The following is a 23,182-nucleotide window of genomic DNA, read 5'->3' on the forward strand; positions in this document are numbered from 1 at the left end:
GGGGTACCGGTACAGAGTCAATGTGGAGGTTATATACAGGGAGGTACCGGTACAGAGTCAATGTGGAGGCTATATACAGGGTATTACGGTACAGTCAATGTGGAGGCTATATACAGGGGGTACCAGTACAGAGTCAATGTGGAGGCTATATACAGGGGGGTACCGGTACAGAGTCAATGTGGAGGTTATATACAGGGAGGTACCGGTACAGAGTCAATGTGGAGGCTATATACAGGGTATTACGGTACAGTCAATGTGGAGGCTATATACAGGGGGGTACCGGTACAGAGTCAATGTGCCGGGGCACCGGTTAGTTGAGGTAATATGTACATAAGTTATTAAAGTGACAATGCATAGATGATAACAACAGAGAGTAGCAGTGGTGTAAAAGAGGGGGGCAATACAAATAGTCTGGGTAGCCATTTGATTAGCTGTTCAGGAGTCTTATGGCTTGGGGGTAGAAGCTGTTTAGGAGCCTCTTGGACCTAGACTTGGCACTCTGGTACCGGTAGCAGAGAGAAAAGTCTAAGACTAGAGTGGCTGGAGTCTGACAATTTTTAGGGCCTTCCTCTGACGCAGCCTGGTATAGAGGTCCTGGATGGCAGGAAGCTTGTCCCAAGTGATGTACCGGGCCGTACACACTACCCTCCCTAGTGGCTTCCGGTCGGAGGCCGAGCAGTTGCCATAACAGGCATTGATGCAACTAGTCAGGATGCTCTCGATGGTGCAGCTGTAAAACCTTTTTGAGGATCTGAGGACCCATGCCAAATCTTTTGTCTCCTGAGGGGGAATAGGTTTTGTTGTGCCCTCTTCTCTTGTCTTGGTGTGCTTGGACCATTTTAGTTTGTCGGTGATGTGGACACCAAGGAACTTGAAGCTCTCAACCTGCTCCACTGCAGCCCCGGCGATGAGAATGGGGGCGTGCTTGGTCCTTTTTTTTCCAGTAGTCCACAATCATCTCCTTTGTCTTGATCACGTTGATGGAGAGGTTGTTGTCCTGGCACCACACGGCCAGGTCTCTGACCTCCTCCCTATAGGCTGTCTCATTGTTGAGGGAGAGGTTGTTGTCCTGGCACCACACTGCCAGGTCTCTGACCTCCTCCCTATAGGCTGTCTCATCGTTGAGGGAGAGGTTGTTGACCTGGCACCTCCCGGCCAGGTCTCTGACCTCCTCCCTATAGGCTGTCTCGTCGTTGAGGGAGAGGTTGTTGTCCTGGCAACACACGGCCAGGTCTCTGACCTCCTTCCTATAGGCTGTCTCGTCGTTGAGGGAGAGGTTGTTGACCTGGCACCTCCCGGCCAGGTCTCTGACCTCCTCCCTATAGGCTGTCTCGTCGTTGAGGGAGAGGTTGTTGACCTGGCACCTCCCGGCCAGGTCTCTGACCTCCTCCCTATAGGCTGTCTCGTCGTTGTCGGGGATCAGGCCTACGGTTCTGGTCTGGGTTGTTTTATGGGACGCTGCATATTTCTGACCGGTCTCATCATGTCAAAGCTTTTAATAATTTAAAAAAATTGGAGTTGTCAGCTGGTGAGCATAGCCTGGTCCCAGATCAGTTTGTTCTCTTGATAACTCCAATGCTGTCATTGTCAATCTAAATGAGTGACAAGGAGTTGGCATGACAGCACAGACAGACTGGCACTCAGGCTAGAACTCAGGCTAGCGTGATCATAGTTCCCTTCAACAACGATGACAAAACTCAATACAAAGGAAAGTAAGATACGATTTGTCGGCAAATCCAATGATTCCTGAAACACAAGAGGCATAAAATATATAAAATATGAACATAATGTCCACTCCCAATATAGTGCACTACGTAGGAAATATGGTACAATTTGGGACACACCCAATAATCAAGTTCAGTCCGTGGTCATCACCACCACCTAGCAATTCAAGTAACCAAGGCCATAATAACCCGATATCAAGTAACCAAGGCCATAATAACCCAATATTTATTTAACCTTTATTTAACTAGGAAAGTCAGTTAAGAACAAATTCTTATTTTCAATGACGGCCTAGGAACAGTGGGTTAACTGCCTGTTCAGGGGCAGAATGACAGATTTGTACCTTGTCAGCTCGGGGGTTTGAACTTGCAATCTTCCTGTTACTAGTCCAACGCTCTAACCACTAGGCTACCCTGCCACCAAGTAACAAAGGCCGTAATAACCCGATATCAAGTGACCAAGGCCACAATGACCCAATATCAAGTAACCAAGGCCGTAATACTCCGTAACCACGGCCATAATAACCCGATATCAAGTAACCAAGGCCGTAATAACACGATATCAAGTAACCAAGGTCGTAATAACCCAATATCAAGTAACCAAGGCCGTAATAAGCCGATATCAAGTAACCAAGGCCGTAATAACCCGATATCAAGTAACCAAGGCCGTAATAACCCGATATCAAGTAACCAAGGCCATAATAACACGATATCAAGTAACCAAGGCCATAATAACCCGATATCAAGTAACCAAGGCCGTAATAACCCAATATCAAGTAACCAAGGCCGTAATAACCCGATATCAAGTAACCAAGGCCACAATGACCCGATATCAAGTAACCAAGGCCATAATAACCCAATATCAAGTAACCAAGGCCGTAATACTCCGTAACCACGGCCATAATAACCCGATATCAAGTAACCAAGGCCGTAATAACACGATATCAAGTAACCAAGGTCGTAATAACCCAATATCAAGTAACCAAGGCCGTAATAACCCGATATCAAGTAACCAAGGCCGTAATAACCCGATATCAAGTAACCAAGGCCATAATAACCCAATATCAAGTAACCAAGGCCATAATAACCCGATATCAAGCAACCAAGGCCGTAATAACCCGATATCAAGTAACCAAGGCCGTAATAACCTCATATCAAGTAACCAAGGCCGTAATAATCCGATATCAAGTAACCAAGGCCGTAATAACCCAATATCAAGCAACCAAGGCCGTAATAACCCGATATCAAGTAACCAAGGCCATAATAACACGATATCAAGTAACCAAGGCCATAATAACACGATATCAAGTAACCAAGGCCGTAATAACCCGATATCAAGTAACCAAGGCCATAATAACCCAATATCAAGTAACCAAGGCCGTAATACTCCGTAACCACGGCCATAATAACCCGATATCAAGTAACCAAGGCCGTAATAACACGATATCAAGTAACCAAGGTCGTAATAACCCAATATCAAGTAACCAAGGCCGTAATAACCCGATATCAAGTAACCAAGGCCGTAATAACCCGATATCAAGTAACCAAGGCCATAATAACCCAATATCAAGTAACCAAGGCCATAATAACCCGATATCAAGCAACCAAGGCCGTAATAACCCGATATCAAGTAACCAAGGCCGTAATAACCTCATATCAAGTAACCAAGGCCGTAATAATCCGATATCAAGTAACCAAGGCCGTAATAACCCAATATCAAGCAACCAAGGCCGTAATAACCCGATATCAAGTAACCAAGGCCATAATAACACGATATCAAGTAACCAAGGCCATAATAACACGATATCAAGTAAGCATGGCCGTAATATGGCCTTACCCTGGGCCTACCCAACATGTCAGTAGTAAGTAATGTCAGTAGCTATTAAAATGTCTATGGCATCTTTTTGTCAACGTAATACAGTATTTCAAACAAGGAACACATATTACATATCAATCGACAGTTGCTTCAGTCCAAAGGAGGACGAGAGTCCAGTATTGGTGGTCTGCAGTTCACAACCAACCAGCCAATGGTAAGCCACCAGCCAATGGTAAGCCACCAGCCAATGGTAAGCCAGCAGCCAATGGTAAGCCACCAGCCAATGGTAAGCCAGCAGCCAATGGTAAGCCAGCAGCTCAGACTCACACCCTTAGTAGTAGTCTTTAGAGTTGCTACTTTGGTGTGGGGTTTTCAGGTGTAGTGTACTTCGGAAGAGTGTACTCAGGGTCGTATAGTGCACGCCGTAGCAAAATGTACAAAAACAGGATCGACAGTCCCGATCGACAGTCCCAATCGACAGTCCCAATCGACAGTCCCAATCGACAGTCCCAATCGACAGTCCCTCCCTGTTTCAGTCCATTTCCTTCCGTGTGGTTTAAGTGTACTCATATGTAGTGTAGCAGTATGTCAGTACACCTGGATGACCTCATCCCACTCCCTGACAGGCCACACCCCGTTGTCCTGCACGTTGGGCGGAGAGCTCTTCCAGTCCCAGGTCTTTACAGGTGTGTTCCAGGTAGGACCATAGTTAGCTGATACATAGTCTACCGTCTCACAGGGGACACGCACCTTCAGGTCCATCAGCTCAGTCCAGCAGAGAGTAAACTTGGGGAACACATACCTAACAGAATGGGTAGGAGACTCTGGTTAGTAAGTCTGGTATGGTATCAAAAACATCTTTAAAATATACACTATATAATAATATATATAGGTCTTTCAGCATGACAATGATCCCAAACACACCGCCCGGGCAATGAAGGAGTTCTGGAGGTCCTAGAGTGGCCTAGCCAGTCTCCAGATCTCAACCCCATAGAAAATCTTTGGAGGGAGTTGAAAGTCTGTGTTACCCAGCAACAGCCCCAAAACATCACTGCTCTAGAGGAGATCTGCATGGAGGAATGGGCCAAAATACCAGCAACAGTGTGTGAAAACCTTGACTTACAGAAAACGTTTGACCTCTGTCATTGCCAACAAAGGGTATATAACAAAGTATTGAGATAAACTTTTGTTATTGACCAAATACTTATTTTCCACCATAATTTGCAAATAAATTCATTAAAAATCCTACAATGTGATTTCCTGGATTTTTTCATTTTTCATTTTGTCTGTCATAGTTGAAGTGTAAATTACAGGCCTCTCTCATCTTTTTAAGTGGGAGAACTTGCACAATTGGCGGCTGACTAAATACTTTTTTGCCCCACTGTAGTTATACATTCTTTTTTAAAGCCCGACGTTCAATGAACTGAAGACTTCTTAGCAGTCGTTTGTTATAGTCTATCACTAAGCAACAGTGACTCAGCTCTATAACATACAGTAGAGTAAAACAGAGACTTACTTGAATTTCTTCCCACTCTTAGCCTGGGTTCCTCCGTTCCACACAACGTCAGTTTCCTCATAGAAGAAGAAAATGTCCAGTTTAACATCCAGGCCCTGGAAGGACAGTTCCAGGCTATCCTCCACCTACACAGAGACACATAATAACATTAACCCTGGAAGGACAGTTCCAGGCTATCCTCCACCTACACAGTGACACATAACAACATTAACCCTGGAAGGACAGTTCCAGGCTATCCTCCACCTACACAGTGACACATAACAACATTAACCCTGGAAGGACAGTTCCAGGCTATCCTCCACCTACACAGAGACACATAACAACATTAACCCTGGAAGGACAGTTCCAGGCTATCCTCCACCTACACAGAGACACATAACAACATTAACCCTGGAAGGACAGTTCCAGGCTATCCTCCACCTACACAGAGACACATAACAACATTAACCCTGGAAGGACAGTTCCAGGCTATCCTCCACCTACACAGAGACACATAACAACATTAACCCTGGAAGGACAGTTCCAGGCTATCCTCCACCTACACAGTGACACATAACAACATTAACCCTGGAAGGACGGTTCCAGGCTATCCTCCACCTACACAGAGACACATAACAACATTAACCCTGGAAGGACAGTTCCAGGCTATCCTCCACCTACACAGAGACACATAACAACATTAACCCTGGAAGGACAGTTCCAGGCTATCCTCCACCTACACAGAGACACATAACAACATTAACCCTGGAAGGACAGTTCCAGGCTATCCTCCACCTACACAGTGACACATAACAACATTAACCCTGGAAGGACGGTTCCAGGCTATCCTCCACCTACACAGAGACACATAACAACATTAACCCTGGAAGGACGGTTCCAGGCTATCCTCCACCTACACAGAGACACATAACAACATTAACCCTGGAAGGACGGTACCAGGCTATCCTCCACCTACACAGAGACACATAACAACATTAACCCTGGAAGGACAGTTCCAGGCTATCCTCCACCTACACAGAGACACATAACAACATTAACCCTGGAAGGACAGTTCCAGGCTATCCTCCACAGAGACAGAGACACATAACAACATTAACCCTGGAAGGACGGTACCAGGCTATCCTCCACCTACACAGAGACACATAACAACATTAACCCTGGAAGGACGGTACCAGGCTATCCTACACAGAGACACATAACAACATTAACCCTGTAAGGACAGTTCCAGGCTATCCTCCACCGCCACAGAGACACATAACAACATTAACCCTGGAAGGACAGTTCCAGGCTATCCTCCACAGAGACACATAACAACATTAACCCTGGAAGGACGGTACCAGGCTATCCTCCACCTACACAGAGACACATAACAACATTAACCCTGGAAGGACGGTTCCAGGCTATCCTCCACCTACACAGAGACACATAACAACATTAACCCTGGAAGGACGGTACCAGGCTATCCTACACAGAGACACATAACAACATTAACCCTGTAAGGACAGTTCCAGGCTATCCTCCACCGCCACAGAGACACATAACAACATTAACCCTGGAAGGACAGTTCCAGGCTATCCTCCACAGAGTCACATAACAACATTAACGCTGGAAGGACGGTACCAGGCTATCCTCCACAGAGACAGAGACACATAACAACATTAACGCTGGAAGGACGGTACCAGGCTATCCTCCACCTACACAGAGACACATAACAACATTAACCCTGGAAGGACAGTTCCAGGCTATCCTCCACCTACACAGAGACACATAACAACATTAACCCTGGAAGGACAGTTCCAGGCTATCCTCCACCTACACAGAGACACATAACAACATTAACCCTGGAAGGACGGTACCAGGCTATCCTCCACCTACACAGAGACACATAACAACATTAACCCTGGAAGGACAGTTCCAGGCTATCCTCCACCTACACAGAGACACATAACAACATTAACCCTGGAAGGACGGTACCAGGCTATCCTACACAGAGACACATAACAACATTAACCCTGTAAGGACAGTTCCAGGCTATCCTCCACCGCCACAGAGACACATAACAACATTAACCCTGGAAGGACAGTTCCAGGCTATCCTCCACAGAGTCACATAACAACATTAACGCTGGAAGGACGGTTCCAGGCTATCCTCCACAGAGACAGAGACACATAACAACATTAACCCTGGAAGGACAGTTCCAGGCTATCCTCCACAGAGACACATAACAACATTAACCCTGGAAGGACGGTACCAGGCTATCCTCCACAAAGACACATAACAACATTAACCCTGGAAGGACGGTACCAGGCTATCCTCCACAGAGACACATAACAACATTAACCCTGGAAGGACGGTACCAGGCTATCCTCCACAGAGACACATAACAACATTAACCCTGGAAGGACGGTACCAGGCTATCCTCCACAGAGACACATAACATTAACCCTGGAAGGACGGTACCAGGCTATCCTCCACAGAGACACATAACAACATTAACCCTGGAAGGACGGTACCAGGCTATCCTCCACAGAGACACATAACAACATTAACCCTGGAAGGACGGTACCAGGCTATCCTCCACAGAGACACATAACAACATTAACCCTGGAAGGACAGTTCCAGGCTATCCTCCACCTACACAGAGACACATAACAACATTAACCCTGGAAGGACAGTACCAGGCTATCCTCCACAGAGACACATAACAACATTAACCCTGGAAGGACAGTACCAGGCTATCCTCCACAGAGACACATAACAACATTAACCCTGGAAGGACAGTTCCAGGCTATCCTCCACAGAGACACATAACAACATTAACCCTGGAAGGACGGTACCAGGCTATCCTCCACAGAGACACATAACAACATTAACCCTGGAAGGACAGTTCCAGGCTATCCTCCACAGAGACAGAGACACATAACAACATTAACCCTGGAAGGACGGTACCAGGCTATCCTCCACAGAGACAGAGACAGATAACAACATTAACCCTGGAAGGACGATACCAGGCTATCCTCCACAGAGACAGATACAACACGTTGACTGGGAATACGTCTGAAATGGCACCCTATTCACTATTTAGTTCACTACTTGTGACCAGGACTCAGGTCAAAAGGAGTGCACTATAGAATAGGGTGCCATTTGAAACACACATAATGACTCAACATGATGTGTCTAATAGTACACTGTATGATTTGAAACGTACCGTACCTTTCCAAACTTGTGTTTCAACGGAAGGCCAGCCTTTTGAAAAGCTTGAGAGATATCATGTCTGTAGTCTTTAATCCAGATGCCCAGGTCCACATCTTTACTGTAGGGAATGATACCACACTGCCGAAACCAACCTGTGGAGAGATGAGTAGAGACGAAGGCCATGTTACCCTGTAGGGAGTGATACTATAGGGAGTGATACTATAGGGAGTGATACTATAGGGAATGATACTATAGGGAGTGATACTATAGGGAGTGATACTATAGGGAGTGATACTATAGGTAGTAGAGACGGAGGCCATGTTAACCTGTAGGGAGTGATACTATAGGGAGTGATACTATAGGGAGTGATACTATAGGGAGTAGAGACGAAGGCCATGTTAACCTGTAGGGAGTGATACTGTAGGGAGTGATACTATAGGGAGTGATACTATAGGGAGTGATACTATAGGGAGTGATACTATAGGGAGTAGAGACGAAGGCCATGATACCCTGTAGGGAGTGATACTATAGGGAGTGATACTATAGGGAGTGATACTGTAGGGAGTGATACTATAGGGAGTAGAGACGAAAGCCATGTTAACCTGTAGAGAGTGATACTATAGGGAGTGATACTATAGGGAGTGATACTATAGGGAGTAGAGACGAAGGCCATGTTAACCTGTAGGGAGTGATACTGTAGGGAGTGATACTCTAGGGAGTGATACTATACGGAGTGATACTATAGGGAGTGATACTATAGGGAGTGATACTATAGGGAGTGATACTATAGGGAGTAGAGACGAAGGCCATGTTACCCTGTAGGGAGTGATACTATAGGGAGTGATACTATAGGGAGTGATACTGTAGGGAGTGATACTATAGGGAGTAGAGACGAAAGCCATGTTAACCTGTAGAGAGTGATACTATAGGGAGTGATACTATAGGTAGTAGAGACGGAGGCCATGTTAACCTGTAGGGAGTGATACTATAGGGAGTGATACTATAGGGAGTGATACTGTAGGGAGTGATACTATAGGGAGTAGAGACGAAGGCCATGTTAACCTGTAGGGAGTGATACTATAGGGAGTGATACTATAGGGAGTGATACTATAGGGAGTAGAGACGAAGGCCATGTTAACCTGTAGGGAGTGATACTATAGGGAGTGATACTATAGGGAGTGATACTATAGGGAGTGATACTATAGGGAGTGATACTATAGGGAGTAGAGACGAAGGCCATGTTAACCTGTAGGGAGTGATACTATAGGGAGTGATACTGTAGGGAGTGATACTATAGGGAGTAGAGACGAAGGCCATGTTAACCTGTAGGGAGTGATACTATAGGGAGTGATACTATAGGGAGTGATACTATAGGGAGTGATACTATAGGGAGTAGAGACGAAAGCCATGTTAACCTGTAGAGAGTGATACTATAGGGAGTGATACTATAGGGAGTGATACTATAGGGAGTAGAGATGAAAGCCATGTTAACCTGTAGAGAGTGATACTATAGGGAGTGATACTATAGGGAGTAGAGACGAAGGCCATGTTAACCTGTAGGGAGTGATACTATAGGGAGTGATACTATAGGGAGTGATACTATAGGGAGTAAAGACGAAAGCCATGTTAACCTGTAGGGAGTGATACTATAGGGAGTGATACTATAGGGAGTGATACTATAGGGAGTGATACTATAGGGAGTAGAGACGAAAGCCATGTTAACCTGTAGAGAGTGATACTATAGGGAGTGATACTATAGGGAGTGATACTATAGGGAGTAGAGACGAAAGCCATGTTAACCTGTAGAGAGTGATACTATAGGGAGTGATACTATAGGGAGTGATACTGTAGGTAATGATACCGTAGGTAATGATACCGCAGGTAATGATACTATAGGGAGTGATACTGCAGGTAATGATACTATAGGGAGTGATAATGTAGGTAGGGTTAGGGTTATGTAGGGTTGTTGTTATGTAGGGTTGTTGTTTTGTAGGGTTAGGGTTATGTAGGGTTGTTGTTTTGTAGGGTTATGTAGGGTTGTTGTTATGTAGAGTTAGGGTTATGTAGGGTTGTTGTTATGTAGAGTTAGGGTTATGTAGAGTTAGGGTTATGTAGGGTTGTTGTTATGTAGAGTTGTTGTTATGTAGAATTAGGGTTATGTAGGGTTGTTGTTATGTAGAGTTAGGGTTATGTAGGGTTGTTGTTATGTAGAGTTAGGGTTATGTAGAGTTAGGGTTATGTAGGGTTGTTGTTATGTAGAGTTAGGGTTATGTAGGGTTGTTGTTATGTAGAGTTAGGGTTATGTAGGGTTGTTGTTATGTAGAGTTAGGGTTATGTAGGGTTGTTGTTATGTAGAGTTAGGGTTATGTAGGGTTGTTGTTATGTAGAGTTAGGGTTATGTAGGGTTGTTGTTATGTAGAGTTAGGGTTATGTAGGGTTGTTGTTATGTAGAGTTAGGGTTATGTAGGGTTGTTGTTATGTAGAGTTAGGGTTATGTAGGGTTGTTGTTATGTAGAGTTAGGGTTATGTAGGGTTGTTGTTATGTAGGGTTAGGGTTATGTAGGGTTGTTGTTATGTAGAGTTAGGGTTATGTAGGGTTGTTGTTATGTAGAGTTAGGGTTATGTAGGGTTGTTGTTATGTAGAGTTAGGGTTATGTAGAGTTAGGGTTATGTAGGGTTGTTGTTATGTAGAGTTAGGGTTATGTAGGGTTGTTGTTATGTAGAGTTAGGGTTATGTAGGGTTGTTGTTATGTAGAGTTAGGGTTATGTAGGGTTGTTGTTATGTAGAGTTAGGGTTATGTAGGGTTGTTGTTATGTAGAGTTAGGGTTATGTAGGGTTGTTGTTATGTAGAGTTAGGGTTATGTAGGGTTGTTGTTATGTAGGGTTAGGGTTATGTAGGGTTGTTGTTATGTAGAGTTAGGGTTATGTAGGGTTGTTGTTATGTAGAGTTAGGGTTATGTAGGGTTGTTGTTATGTAGAGTTAGGGTTATTGTTATGTAGAGTTAGGGTTATGTAGGGTTGTTGTTATGTAGAGTTAGGGTTATGTAGGGTTGTTGTTATGTAGAGTTAGGGTTATGTAGGGTTGTTGTTATGTAGAGTTAGGGTTATGTAGAGTTAGGGTTATGTAGGGTTGTTGTTATGTAGAGTTAGGGTTATGTAGGGTTGTTGTTATGTAGAGTTAGGGTTATGTAGAGTTAGGGTTATGTAGAGTTAGGGTTATGTAGAGTTAGGGTTATGTAGGGTTGTTGTTATGTAGAGTTAGGGTTATGTAGGGTTGTTGTTATGTAGAGTTAGGGTTATGTAGGGTTGTTGTTATGTAGAGTTAGGGTTATGTAGGGTTGTTGTTATGTAGAGTTAGGGTTATGTAGGGTTGTTGTTATGTAGAGTTAGGGTTATGTAGGGTTGTTGTTATGTAGGGTTAGGGTTATGTAGGGTTGTTGTTATGTAGAGTTAGGGTTATGTAGGGTTGTTGTTATGTAGAGTTAGGGTTATGTAGGGTTGTTGTTATGTAGAGTTAGGGTTATGTAGAGTTAGGGTTATGTAGGGTTGTTGTTATGTAGAGTTAGGGTTATGTAGGGTTGTTGTTATGTAGAGTTAGGGTTATGTAGGGTTGTTGTTATGTAGGGTTAGGGTTATGTAGGGTTGTTGTTATGTAGAGTTAGGGTTATGTAGGGTTGTTGTTATGTAGAGTTAGGGTTATGTAGGGTTGTTGTTATGTAGAGTTAGGGTTATGTAGGGTTGTTGTTATGTAGGGTTAGGGTTATGTAGGGTTGTTGTTATGTAGAGTTAGGGTTATGTAGGGTTGTTGTTATGTAGAGTTAGGGTTATGTAGGGTTGTTGTTATGTAGAGTTAGGGTTATGTAGGGTTGTTGTTATGTAGAGTTAGGGTTATGTAGGGTTGTTATGGTGTAGAGTTAGGGTTATGTAGGGTTGTTATGGTGTAGAGTTAGGGTTATGTAGAGTTGTTATGATGTAGAGTTAGGGTTATGTAGGGTTGTTGTTATGTAGAGTTAGGGTTATGTAGGGTTGTTGTTATGTAGAGTTAGGGTTATGTAGGGTTGTTGTTATGTAGGGTTAGGGTTATGTAGGGTTGTTGTTATGTAGAGTTAGGGTTATGTAGGGTTGTTGTTATGTAGAGTTAGGGTTATGTAGGGTTGTTGTTATGTAGAGTTAGGGTTATGTAGGGTTGTTGTTATGTAGAGTTAGGGTTATGTAGGGTTGTTATGGTGTAGAGTTAGGGTTATGTAGAGTTGTTATGATGTAGAGTTAGGGTTATGTAGGGTTGTTGTTATGTAGAGTTAGGGTTATGTAGGGTTAGGGTTATGTAGGGTTTTTGTTATGTAGAGTTAGGGTTATGTAGGGTTGTTATGGTGTAGAGTTAGGGTTATGTAGAGTTGTTATGATGTAGAGTTAGGGTTATGTAGGGTTGTTGTTATGTAGAGTTAGGGTTATGTAGGGTTAGGGTTATGTAGGGTTTTTGTTATGTAGAGTTAGGGTTATGTAGGGTTGTTATGGTGTAGAGTTAGGGTTATGTAGAGTTGTTATGATGTAGAGTTAGGGTTATGTAGGGTTGTTGTTATGTAGAGTCTTACCCAGGCAGGTACCACTACTCAGCCAGAAGGGGACTCGGAGCTCAGTGAGGATCCTGGCAGCTAGGTGGAGCAGAGCCTTAGCCTTCATTCTGAAGTTCATTGCCTCAGGAGACGCGTCATCAGGGTACAGCTGATCCAACAGGGAACAACCCTGGTTAGATGTCGTGGACTAAACCAAAGGCTGGAATCTTAATGTCAAACTGAGATACAGCTGATCCAACAGGGAACAACACTGGTTAGATGTCGTGGACTAAACCAAAGGCTGGAATCTTAATGTCAAACTGAGATACAGCTGATCCAACAGGGAACAACACTGGTTAGATGTCGTGGACTAAACCAAAGGCTGGAATCTTAATGTCAAACTGAGATACAGCTGATCCAACAGGGAACAACCCTGGTTAGATGTCGTGGACTAAACCAAAGGCTGGAATCTTAATGTCAAACTTGAGATACAGCTGATTCAACGGCAGGGAACAACACTCAGCTAGTGGACTAAACCAAAGTCCAAAGGCCCTATGGGTCCTAAGACTACTATGGGTCCTATGGGCCCTATGACTCCTATGGGTCCTTTGACTCCTATGGGCACTATGGGTCCTGCCTTCAGAAAGTATTCAGACCCCTTGACTTTCTCCACATTTTATTACGTTACAGCCTTATTCCAAAATGGAATCAATATTATTATTACACACACACACACACACCACAATACCCCATAATGACAAAGCAAAAACAGGTTTTTAGAAATGTTTGCTAATGTATTAAAAGTTAAAAACAGAAATGACGTATTTACATAACTACCCTTTGCTATGAGACTCTAAATTGAGCTCAGGTGCATCCTGTTTCCATTGATCATCCTTGAGATGTTTCTACAACTTGATTGGTGTGCACCTGTGATAAATTCAATTGATTGGACATGATTTGGAAAGGCACACACCTGTCTACATAAAGTCCCACAGTTGACAGTGCATGTCAGAGCAAAAACCAAGCCATGAGGTCAAAGGAATTGTCCGTAGAGCTCCGAGACAGGATTGTATCGAGGCACAGATCTGGGGAAGGGTACCAACACATTTCTGCAGCATTGAAGGTTCCCAATAACTGAAGTTGGTAACCACCAAGACTCTTCTTAGAGCTGTCCGTCCGGCCAAACTGAGCCATCGGGGGAGAAGGGCCTTGGTCAGGGAGGTGACCAGGAACCCAATGGTCACTCTGACAGAGCTCCAGAGTTCCTCTGTGGAGATGGGAGAACCTTCCAGAAGGACAACCATCTCTGCAGCACTCCACTAATCAGGCCTTAACGGTAGAGTGGCCACACGGAAGCCACTCCTAAGTAAAAGGCACATGACAGCCTGCTTGGATTTTGCCGAAAGCCACCTAAAGACTCTCAAATCATGAGAAACAAGATTCTCTGGTCTGATGAAACCAAGATTGAACTCTTTGGCCTGAATGCAAAGTGTCACGTCTGGAGGAAACCTGGCACCATCCCTACGGTGAAGAATGGTGATGGTAGCATCATGCTGTGGGGATGTTTTTCAGCAGCAGGGACTGGGAGACGAGTCAGGATCGAGGGAAAGATGAACGGAGCAAAGTACAGAGAGATCCTTGATGAAAACCTGCTCCAGGGCGCTCAGGACCTCAGACTGGGGCGAAGGTTGACCTTCGAACAGGACAACGACCCTAAACACACAGCCAAGACAACGCAGGAGTGGCTTTGGAACAAGTCTCTGAATGTCCTTGAGTGGCCCACGCCAGAGCCCGGACTTAAATCCGATTGAACATCTCTGGAGAGACCTGAAGATAGCTGTGCAGCAAAGTGCTCCCCATCCAACCTGACAGAGCTTGAGAGGATCTTCAGAGAAGAATGGGAGAAACTCCCCAAATATAGGTGTGCCAAGCTTGTAGCGTCATACCCAAGAAGACTCAAGGCTGTAATCACTGCCAAAGGTGCTTCAACAAAGTACTGAGTAAAGAGTCTGAATAGTTATGTAAATGTGATAGAAATTAGCACACATTTAAAAAAAAAAAAACAGTTTTTGCCTTGTCATGATGGGGTATTGTGATGTCATGATGGGGTATTGTGATGTCATGATGGGGTATTGTGATGTCATGATGGGGTATTGTGTATAGATTGATGAGGGGAGAAAAAACAATTGAATCAATTTTATAATAAGGCTGTAACGTGACAACATTTTGTAAAACAGTGAGGCACGCTACGAAAGTGAGACATGTAACCACAGACCTGGAAGAAGGAGCGTGCATCCCTGTATCTACACTCCAGAAAACGAGCCTGGGAATATTCAGTCAGGAATCCAGAGATGTTCCTGGGGATCCGGACATCCAGCCCGTCCAACGTGGTCAGTACCAGCTCTGGCCTGACGGGAGAGAGACAACCAAGCTAAGTTTTCTTGCAATCTCCAGCCTCCTGTGGTTACTGACAAATACTCAGCGTCTGCAGGTAGAACGCAGTCTGATGAAGTTATAATGTACTGTACTACTTGTCAAGAGCACGTTTGACCATTTCCGATGTGGTTTCTGGACTATTCTATATTCTATTCTTCTTTACAGAAGAAGCAGGTACAGAGGAAAAAAGGGCTGGGATGTATTCACTAGAAACCAAACGGGACAAAACGGGACGGGACTAACTTTTACTTATCCAATAAGATACTATTGTTTCCGTTGCAAAAAGTACTGTTTCAAAAGGTTTTACTACGGTGTGCTACTATGTGAATACACAACTAATGAATACACACTCCTGGTGTCTACCTACCTGTCATAGGCGCCAGCGTTGCGGCCATAGTCCAGCCTTCTGAAGGGGGCGAACTTCCTGTCCATGTTTGGTTTGAGTCGCAGGACGCCATGCCACAGGTAGTTCCCGCTGCGCTCGTACAGGACCACCACATGGACCACGTAACCTTGGAGACGGAACAGGAAGTGGAGGGGGATCTCGTTTCCTGATAGGTCGTCCATGCTGACCAATCGAGGGTCTTTCCCTCGCACCTCCAACAGTTCAAAGCCCTTCTCTTCAGCTGCTGCCACCAAACCAGCCTGATCACAACAGACAGATACCAGAGTCGTGTTCATTAGGCACCAAATGGAAGAAAAAGGACAGAAACGTGTCCAATAGTTCATTTTCCGTTGAAAAACATCTAGCTACGGTGTGGACTAATGAATAAAACCCAGGCTTCTGCTCAAATAACCAGTGGACAAGTCAGAGGAGTCAAACACATCACTACAATGACGTTATCAACTATAATGAAAACAAAGCTCTGCTTAGAATCAAATGAGCACATTATTAGACAAACAATTCTACATCTAGCTCTATATCTCTACATCTAGCTCTACGGCTCTTATTCTAGCTCTACGGCTCTTTATATCTATATCTGGCTCTACAGCTCAATATCTAGCTCTACAGCTCTATATCTGTACATCTAGCTCCATATCGCTACATCTAGCTCTATATCTCTACATCTAGCTCTATATCTCTACATCTAGCTCTATCTGTACATCTAGCTCTGTATCTCTACATCTAGCTCTATCTGTACATCTAGCTCCATATCTCTACATCTAGCTCTACATCTCTATATCTGGCTCTACAGCTCAATATCTAGCTCTATATCTCACTCTACAGCTCTATAGCTCACTCTACATCTCGCTCTATATATCTACATCTCACTCTATATCTAGCTCTACAGTTCTATATCTAGTTCTACAGCTCTATATTTAGCTCTACAGCTCTATATTTCTATATCTAGCTCTACATCTCTATATTTAGCTCTACATCTCTATATTTAGCTCTACATCTATATCTAGCTCTATAGCTCTATATCTAGCTCTATATCTCTATATCTAGCTCTATATCTAGCTCTACAGCTCTATATCTAGCTCTACAGCTCTACATCTAGCTCTACATCTAGCTCTACAGCTCTACATCTAGCTCTACAGCTCTACATCTAGCTCTACAGCTCTACATCTAGCTCTACAGCTCTACATCTAGCTCTACATCTAGCTCTATATCTAGCTCTACAGCTCTACATCTAGCTCTATATCTAGCTCTACAGCTGTATATCTAGCTCTACAGCTCTACATCTAGCTCTACATCTCTATATCTAGCTCTACAGCTCTACATCTAGCTCTATATCTAGCTCTACAGCTCTACATCTAGCCTTATATCTAGCTCTACAGCTCTACATCTAGCCCTATATCTAGCTCTACAGCTCTATATCTAGCTCTACAGCTCTATATCTAGCTCTACAGCTCTATATCTAGCTCTACATCTCTATATCTAGCTCTACATCTCTATATCTAGCTCTATATCCAGCTCTGCAGCTCTATATCTAGCTCTATATCTAGCTCTACATCTAGCTCTATATCTAGCTCTTGTTATCTATAGCCGAGTGTCACTTAATTCCTTACGTCGTATTTCCAAAGGTTGTTGAGCAGAGCGAAGGTGAGGACGTCTCTGTTAGTGCAGAGGAAAGTACAGTGGGGTTCTTTAACCAGACTGTCTCTCAGCAGCATAGAGTCCTGAGACAGGAGGCCTAGGGAGGCTGTGTCCACCAGGAACACTGGCATGTTGTACTTATGGACCAGACCCATGAACTTCTTCACCACCTGCTGTATTAGTCGACAGGGTTCCGATTCAACAACAACAACAACATACCCATTTCAACATATGGCTCAGAGGACTGGAAATTAACAGGTTACTCAAATAGACTATTCATCATTTTAACCCAACATAAATTATATTCAAAGATTAGCGGAAAGTCATTCTGTATACAAGCATTTCGCTACACTCACAATAACATCTGCTAACCCTTTGTACGAGACCAATACGATTTGATAATACAGTTGAAGTGGGAAGTTTACATACACTTAGGTTGGAGACATTAATACTTGTTTTTCAACCACTCCACAAATTCCTTGTTAACAAACTATAGATTTGGCAAGTCTGTTAGGACAAGTCTGTTAGGACAAGTCTGTTAGGACAAGTCTGTTAGGACAAGTCTGTTAGGACAAGTCTGTTACTTTTTGCATGACACAAGTAACAATTGTTTCCAAACAGATTATTTCACTTATAATTCACTGTATCACAATTCCAGTGGATCAGAAGTTTACATACACTAAGTTGACTGTGCCTTTAAACAGCTTGGAAAATTCCAGAAAATGATGTCATGGCTTTAGAAGCTTCTGATAGGCTAATTGACATCATGTGAGTCAATTGGAGGTGTACCTGTGGATGTATTTCAAAGCCTACTTTCAAACTCAGTGCCTCTTTGCTTGACATCATGGGAAAATCAAAAGAAATCAGCCAAGACCTCGGATAAAAATTGTAGACTTCCACAAGTCTGGTTCATCCTTGGGAGCAATTCCCATACGCCTGAAGGTACCACGTTCATCTGTACAAACAATAGTACGCAAGTATAAACACCATGGGGCCACGCAGCCGTCATACCGCTCAGGAAGGAGATGCTTTCTGTCTCCTAGAGATTAAGGTACTTTGGGGCGAAAGGTGCAAATCCATCCCAGAACAACAGCAAAGGACCTTGTGAAGATTCTGGAGGAAACAGGTACAAAAGTATCTATATCCACAGTAAAACGAGTCCTATATCAACATAACCTGAAAGGCTGCTCAGCAAGGAAGAAGCCACTGCTCCAAAACCGACATAAAAAAAGCCAGACTACGGTTTGCAACTGCACCTGGGGTCAAAGATCGTACTTTTTGGAGAAATGTCCTCTGGTCTAATGAAACAAAAATAGAACTGTTTGGCCATAATGACCGTCGTTATGTTTGGAGGAAAAAGGGGGATGCTTGCAAGCCGAAGAACACCATCCCAACCGTGAAGCACGGGGGTGGCAGCATAATGTTGGGGGTGCTTTGCTGCAGGAGGGACTGGTGCACTTCACAAAATAGATGGCATCATGAGGTAGTAAAAGTATGTGGATATATTGAAGCAACATCTCAAGACATCAGTAGTTCATCAGAAGTTAAAGCTTGGTCGCAAATGGGTTTTCCAAATGGACAATGATCCCAAGCATACTTCCAAAGTTGTGGCGAAATAGCATAAGGACAACAAAGTCAAGGTATTGGAGTGGCCATCACAAAGCCCTGACCTCAATCCTATAGAAAATATGTGGGCAGAACTGAAAAAGTGTGTGCGAGCAAGGAGGCCTACAAACCTGACTCAGTTACACCAGCTCGGTCAGGAGGAATGGGCCAAAATTCACCCAACTTATTGTGGGAAGCTTGTGAAAGGCTACCGAAACGTTTGACCCAAGTTAAACAATTTAAAGGCAACGCTACCAAATACTAATTGAGTGTGTGTAAACTTCTGACCCACTGGGATTGTGATGAAAGAAATACAAGCTGAAATAAATAATTATTCTGACATTTCACATTCTTAAAATAAAATGGTGATCCTAACAGGGAATTTTTTACTAGGATTAAATGTCAGGAATTGTGAAAAACTGGGTTTAAATGTATTTGGCTAAGGTGTATGTAAACTTCCGACTTCAACTGTGTTGCTTATTTGTGGGGAAAACGGTCATTGACTAGAAGGTCTAGTCTAGAAATAGCTTACCCACTGAGTATCCTTTCCTGACAGATGAACTGTCCTTCCAAACATATGTGGTCCATTCTAGAACAAAATCAAAAGTTAAAACACACACACACACACACACACACCTTCTACAGCAAACTTATGGTTGTCAAGTTCAACTCACCTGAGAGACATGCTGTCTGTAGTGATAGAGCTGGAATAGGAGGAAAACAGAGCTGGTAGCGATGAGGAGGGCCAGAACCGCTGTTTTGTTAAAGCGAAGCATCAGTCCTCCTTAGTTGCTCTGGCACAGCAGAGCCAAAGATGTCATCTGTGGTAGAACGGTAGTAGTGTTGAGGTGGCCCTCTACTGTGGTAGAGCGGTAGTAGTGTTGAGGTGGCCCTCTACTGTGGTAGAGCGGTAGTAGTGTTGAGGTGGCCCTCTACTGTGGTAGAGCGGTAGTAGTGTTGAGGTGGCCCTCTACTGTGGTAGAGCGGTAGTAGTGTTGAGGTGGCCCTCTACTGTGGTAGAGCGGTAGTAGTGTTGAGGTGGCCCTCTACTGTGGTAGAGCAGTAGTAGTGTTGAGGTGGCCCTCTAACCATGTTCATCAGATGGCAGGGATACTGAGAGAGAGAGATTGAGAAAGAGAGAGATAGAGAGAGTGAGAGAGAGAGAAAGGCAAAGTCTGACTACATGTGTGGGTATGATGGTGGGTATGATGGTGGGTATGATGGTGGGTATGATGGTGGGTATGATGGTGGGTACGAATGTGGGTATGAAGGTGGGTATGAATGTGGGTATGCTAACCTGCGAGCCACTGCGGAACCCTCATGATGAGTTCAGATTTGATTGCTGGCCCCCACCACCATCAAAGTTTCCCATCCCTGGTATAGGTACTGTATAGTCTCCATCCGTAATGGGTCTGGGAACAAACGATCCCCCCTCATCACTGTCAAACGCTCCCTAAAACACTTCTGCGAGCAGGCCTTTCTAATCAACCTGGCCGGGGTATCCTGGAACGACATTGACCTCATCCCGACAGTAGAGGATACCTGGTTATTCTTTAAAAAAGTGCCTTCCTCACCATCTTAAATAAGCATGCCCCATTCAAAGAGATGTAGAACCAGGAATATATATAGTCCTTGGTTCACTCCAGACCTGTCTGCCTTTGACCAGCACAAAAACATCCTGTGGCGTAGCATCGAATAGCCCCCGTGATACGCAACTTTTCAGGGAAGATAGGAACCAACATACACAGGCAGTTAGGAAAGCAAAAGCTAACTTTTTCAAACAGAAATGTGCATCCTGTAGCACAAACTCCAAAAGGTTCTGGGACAATGTAAAGTCCATGGAGAATAAGAACACCTCCTCCCAGCTGCCCACTGTACTGAGGCTAGGAAACAATGTCACCACCGATAAATCCAAGATAATTGAGAATTTCAATAAGCATTTTTGTAAGGCTGGCCATGCCTTCCACCTGGCCACTCCTACCCCGGTCAACTGCCCGGCACCCTCCACAGCAACCCGCCCAAGCCCCCAGCATTTCTCCCTCACCCAAATCCAGATAGCTGATGTTCTGAAAGAGCTACATAATCTGGACCCATACAAATCAACCCTCTCTTTCTAAAATTATCTGCTGAAATTGTTGCAACTCCTATTACTAGCCTGTTCAACATCTCTTTCGTATCGTCTGAGATCCCCAAAGATTGGAAAGCTGCCGCGGTCATCCCCCTCTTCAAAGGGGGAGACACCCTGGACCCAAACTGTTACAGACCTATATCCATCCTGCCCTGCCTATCTAAGGACTTTGAAAGCAAAGTTAACAAACAGATTACTGACCATTTCGAATCCCACCGTACCTTCTCTGCTATGCAATCTGGTTTCCGAGCTGGTCCTGAGTGCACCTCAGCCACACTCAAGGTCCTTAACGATATCATAACCGCCATCGATAAAAGACAGCACTGTGCAGCCGTATTCATCGACCTGGCCAAGGCTTTCGACTCTGTCCATCACCATATTCTTATCGGCAGACTCAACAGCCTTGGTTTCTCAAATGATTGCCTCGCCTGGTTCACCAACTACTTCTCTGATAGAGTTCAGTGTGTCAAATCGGAGGGCCTGTTGTCCGGACCTTTGGCAGTCTCTATTGGGGTGCCACAGGGTTCAATTTTCGGGCCGACTCTCTTTTCTGTATACATCAATGATGTCGCTCTTGCTGCTGGTGAGTCTCTGTTCCACCTCTATGCAGACGACACCATTCTGTATACTTCTGGCTCTTCTTTGGACACTGTGTTAACTAACCTCCAGACAAGCTTCCATGCCATACAACTCTCCTTCCGTGGCCTCCAACTGCTCTTAAAAATAAAACTAACACTAGCAACAAAGTCTCCTTCACTCATGCTGCCAAACATACCCTCGTAAAACTGACCATCCTACCGATCCTTGACTTCGGCGATGTCATTTACAAAATAGCCTCCAACACTCTACTCAACAAACTGGATGCAGTCTATCACAGTGCCATCCATTTTGTCACCAAAGCCCCATATACTACCCACCACTGCGACCTGTACGCTCTCGTTGGCTGGCCCTCGCTTCATACTCGTCGTCAAACCCACTGGCTACAGGTTATCTACAAGTCTCTGCTAGGTAAAGCCCCGCCCTATCTCAGCTCGCTGGTCACCATAGCATCACCCACCTGTAGCACGCGCTCCAGCAGGTATATCTCACTGGTCACCCCCAAAGCCAATTCCTCTTTTGGTCGCCTTTCCTTACAGTTCTCTGCTGCCACTGACTGGAACGAACTGCAAAAATCACTGAAGCTCGAGATTCCCATCTCCCTCACTAGCTTTAAGAACCAGCTGTCAGAGCAGCAGCTCACAGATCACTGCACCTGTTCATAGCCCATCTGTATATGTAGCCGATGTGAAATGGCTAGCTAGTCAGCGGTGGTGCGCGCTAGTGGCGTTTCAATCAGTGACGTCACTCGCTCCGAGACCTTGAAGTAGTTGTTCCCCTTGCTCTGCAAGGTCCGCGGGTTTTCTGGAGCGATGGGTTGACTGTTGACGTATGCAGAGCGTCCCTGGTTCGCGCCCAGGTTGGGGAGAGGGGACGGACGTAAAGTCTATACTGTTACATATACAGCCCATCTATCCACCTAACCCCATACTGTATTTATTTATTTTGCATCTCTACTTGCACATCCATCTTCTGCACATCTACCATTCCAGTGTTTAATTGCTATATTGTAATTACTTTATTGCCTTAACTCCCTTATTTGCACACACTGTATATATACTTTTTTTCTACTGTATTATTGACTGTGTGTTTGTTTATTCCATGTGTAACTCTGTGTTGTTCGTGTCGAACTGCTATCCTTTATCAGTTGCAAATGAGAACTTGTTCTCAACTAGCTTACCTGGTTAAATAAAGGTAAAATAAAATATCTAACGTTACTCTTCAGCCCAAAATATAGCACTGATTTTCATGTTAACACACGTCACTTTGAAGTAGCTACATTTAGTGTAACCGAGAGAAGACATGACAGTACTCGCACATCAATAACGGTACGATGCTACCGGCGCGGTGGGCCCAGCAAACAAACAAGGTTATATCCTGATAAACCGAGGTTGGAAAAAGCCAGCTAACTGGATAATGATGGTCCAAGATGTAACATTAGTGAATTACATGTTCACTTACCAAAGCCAGTTTAGTCTCTGTGTAGCTTCAACGTCCGACAAAATAAATAAAACCTAAACAAACTACTGACTTCTTCCGGGACAGTGATGTTGTTCAGCATCAGGAAACATCT

The 23,182-nt window shown here is 44.3% G+C and overlaps 1 protein-coding gene across 3 annotated transcripts; it reads right to left on the bottom strand.

Moving 5' to 3' along the window:
• Window positions 1-1,919: 1,919 nt before the first annotated feature.
• On the bottom strand, window positions 1,920-23,182 carry fktn (fukutin). Of its 3 annotated transcripts, XM_090233590.1 has the most exons (11): window positions 23,071-23,163; window positions 20,182-20,296; window positions 19,559-19,997; window positions 19,417-19,473; window positions 17,252-17,452; window positions 15,606-15,883; window positions 15,078-15,210; window positions 12,842-12,971; window positions 8,267-8,400; window positions 5,054-5,178; window positions 1,920-4,339 (listed from the first exon to the last, which is right to left on the bottom strand). In XM_090233590.1, exons 3-11 carry the CDS (start codon window positions 19,658-19,660, stop codon window positions 4,126-4,128), a joined length of 1,374 nt encoding a protein of 457 aa, XP_090089716.1. In that variant the 5' UTR covers window positions 19,661-19,997; window positions 20,182-20,296; window positions 23,071-23,163; the 3' UTR covers window positions 1,920-4,125. The 3 variants fall into 3 exon arrangements, with proteins under 3 accessions (XP_090089716.1, XP_090089715.1, XP_090089717.1); XM_090233589.1 differs by lacking the exon at window positions 20,182-20,296 and having other exon boundaries at window positions 23,071-23,182; XM_090233591.1 differs by lacking the exon at window positions 20,182-20,296 and having other exon boundaries at window positions 19,559-19,705; window positions 23,071-23,149.

Source organism: Oncorhynchus mykiss, chromosome 5 (genome assembly GCF_057628025.1).
Source record: "Oncorhynchus mykiss isolate SJ-2025 chromosome 5, ASM5762802v1, whole genome shotgun sequence".
Lineage (NCBI taxonomy): Eukaryota > Metazoa > Chordata > Actinopteri > Salmoniformes > Salmonidae > Oncorhynchus > Oncorhynchus mykiss.

Coding starts and splice junctions, on each gene's coding strand:
- fktn (XM_090233589.1), bottom strand. CDS start 19,660: ATGCTTCGCTTTAACAAAACAGCGGTTCTGGCCCTCCTCATCGCTACC. Junction 19,474..19,558: donor ACAGACAGCATGTCTCTCAG/GTGAGTTGAACT, acceptor ATTTTGTTCTAG/AATGGACCACATATGTTTGG. Junction 12,972..15,077: donor ATGCACGCTCCTTCTTCCAG/GTCTGTGGTTAC, acceptor CTGTTGGATCAG/CTGTACCCTGATGACGCGTC.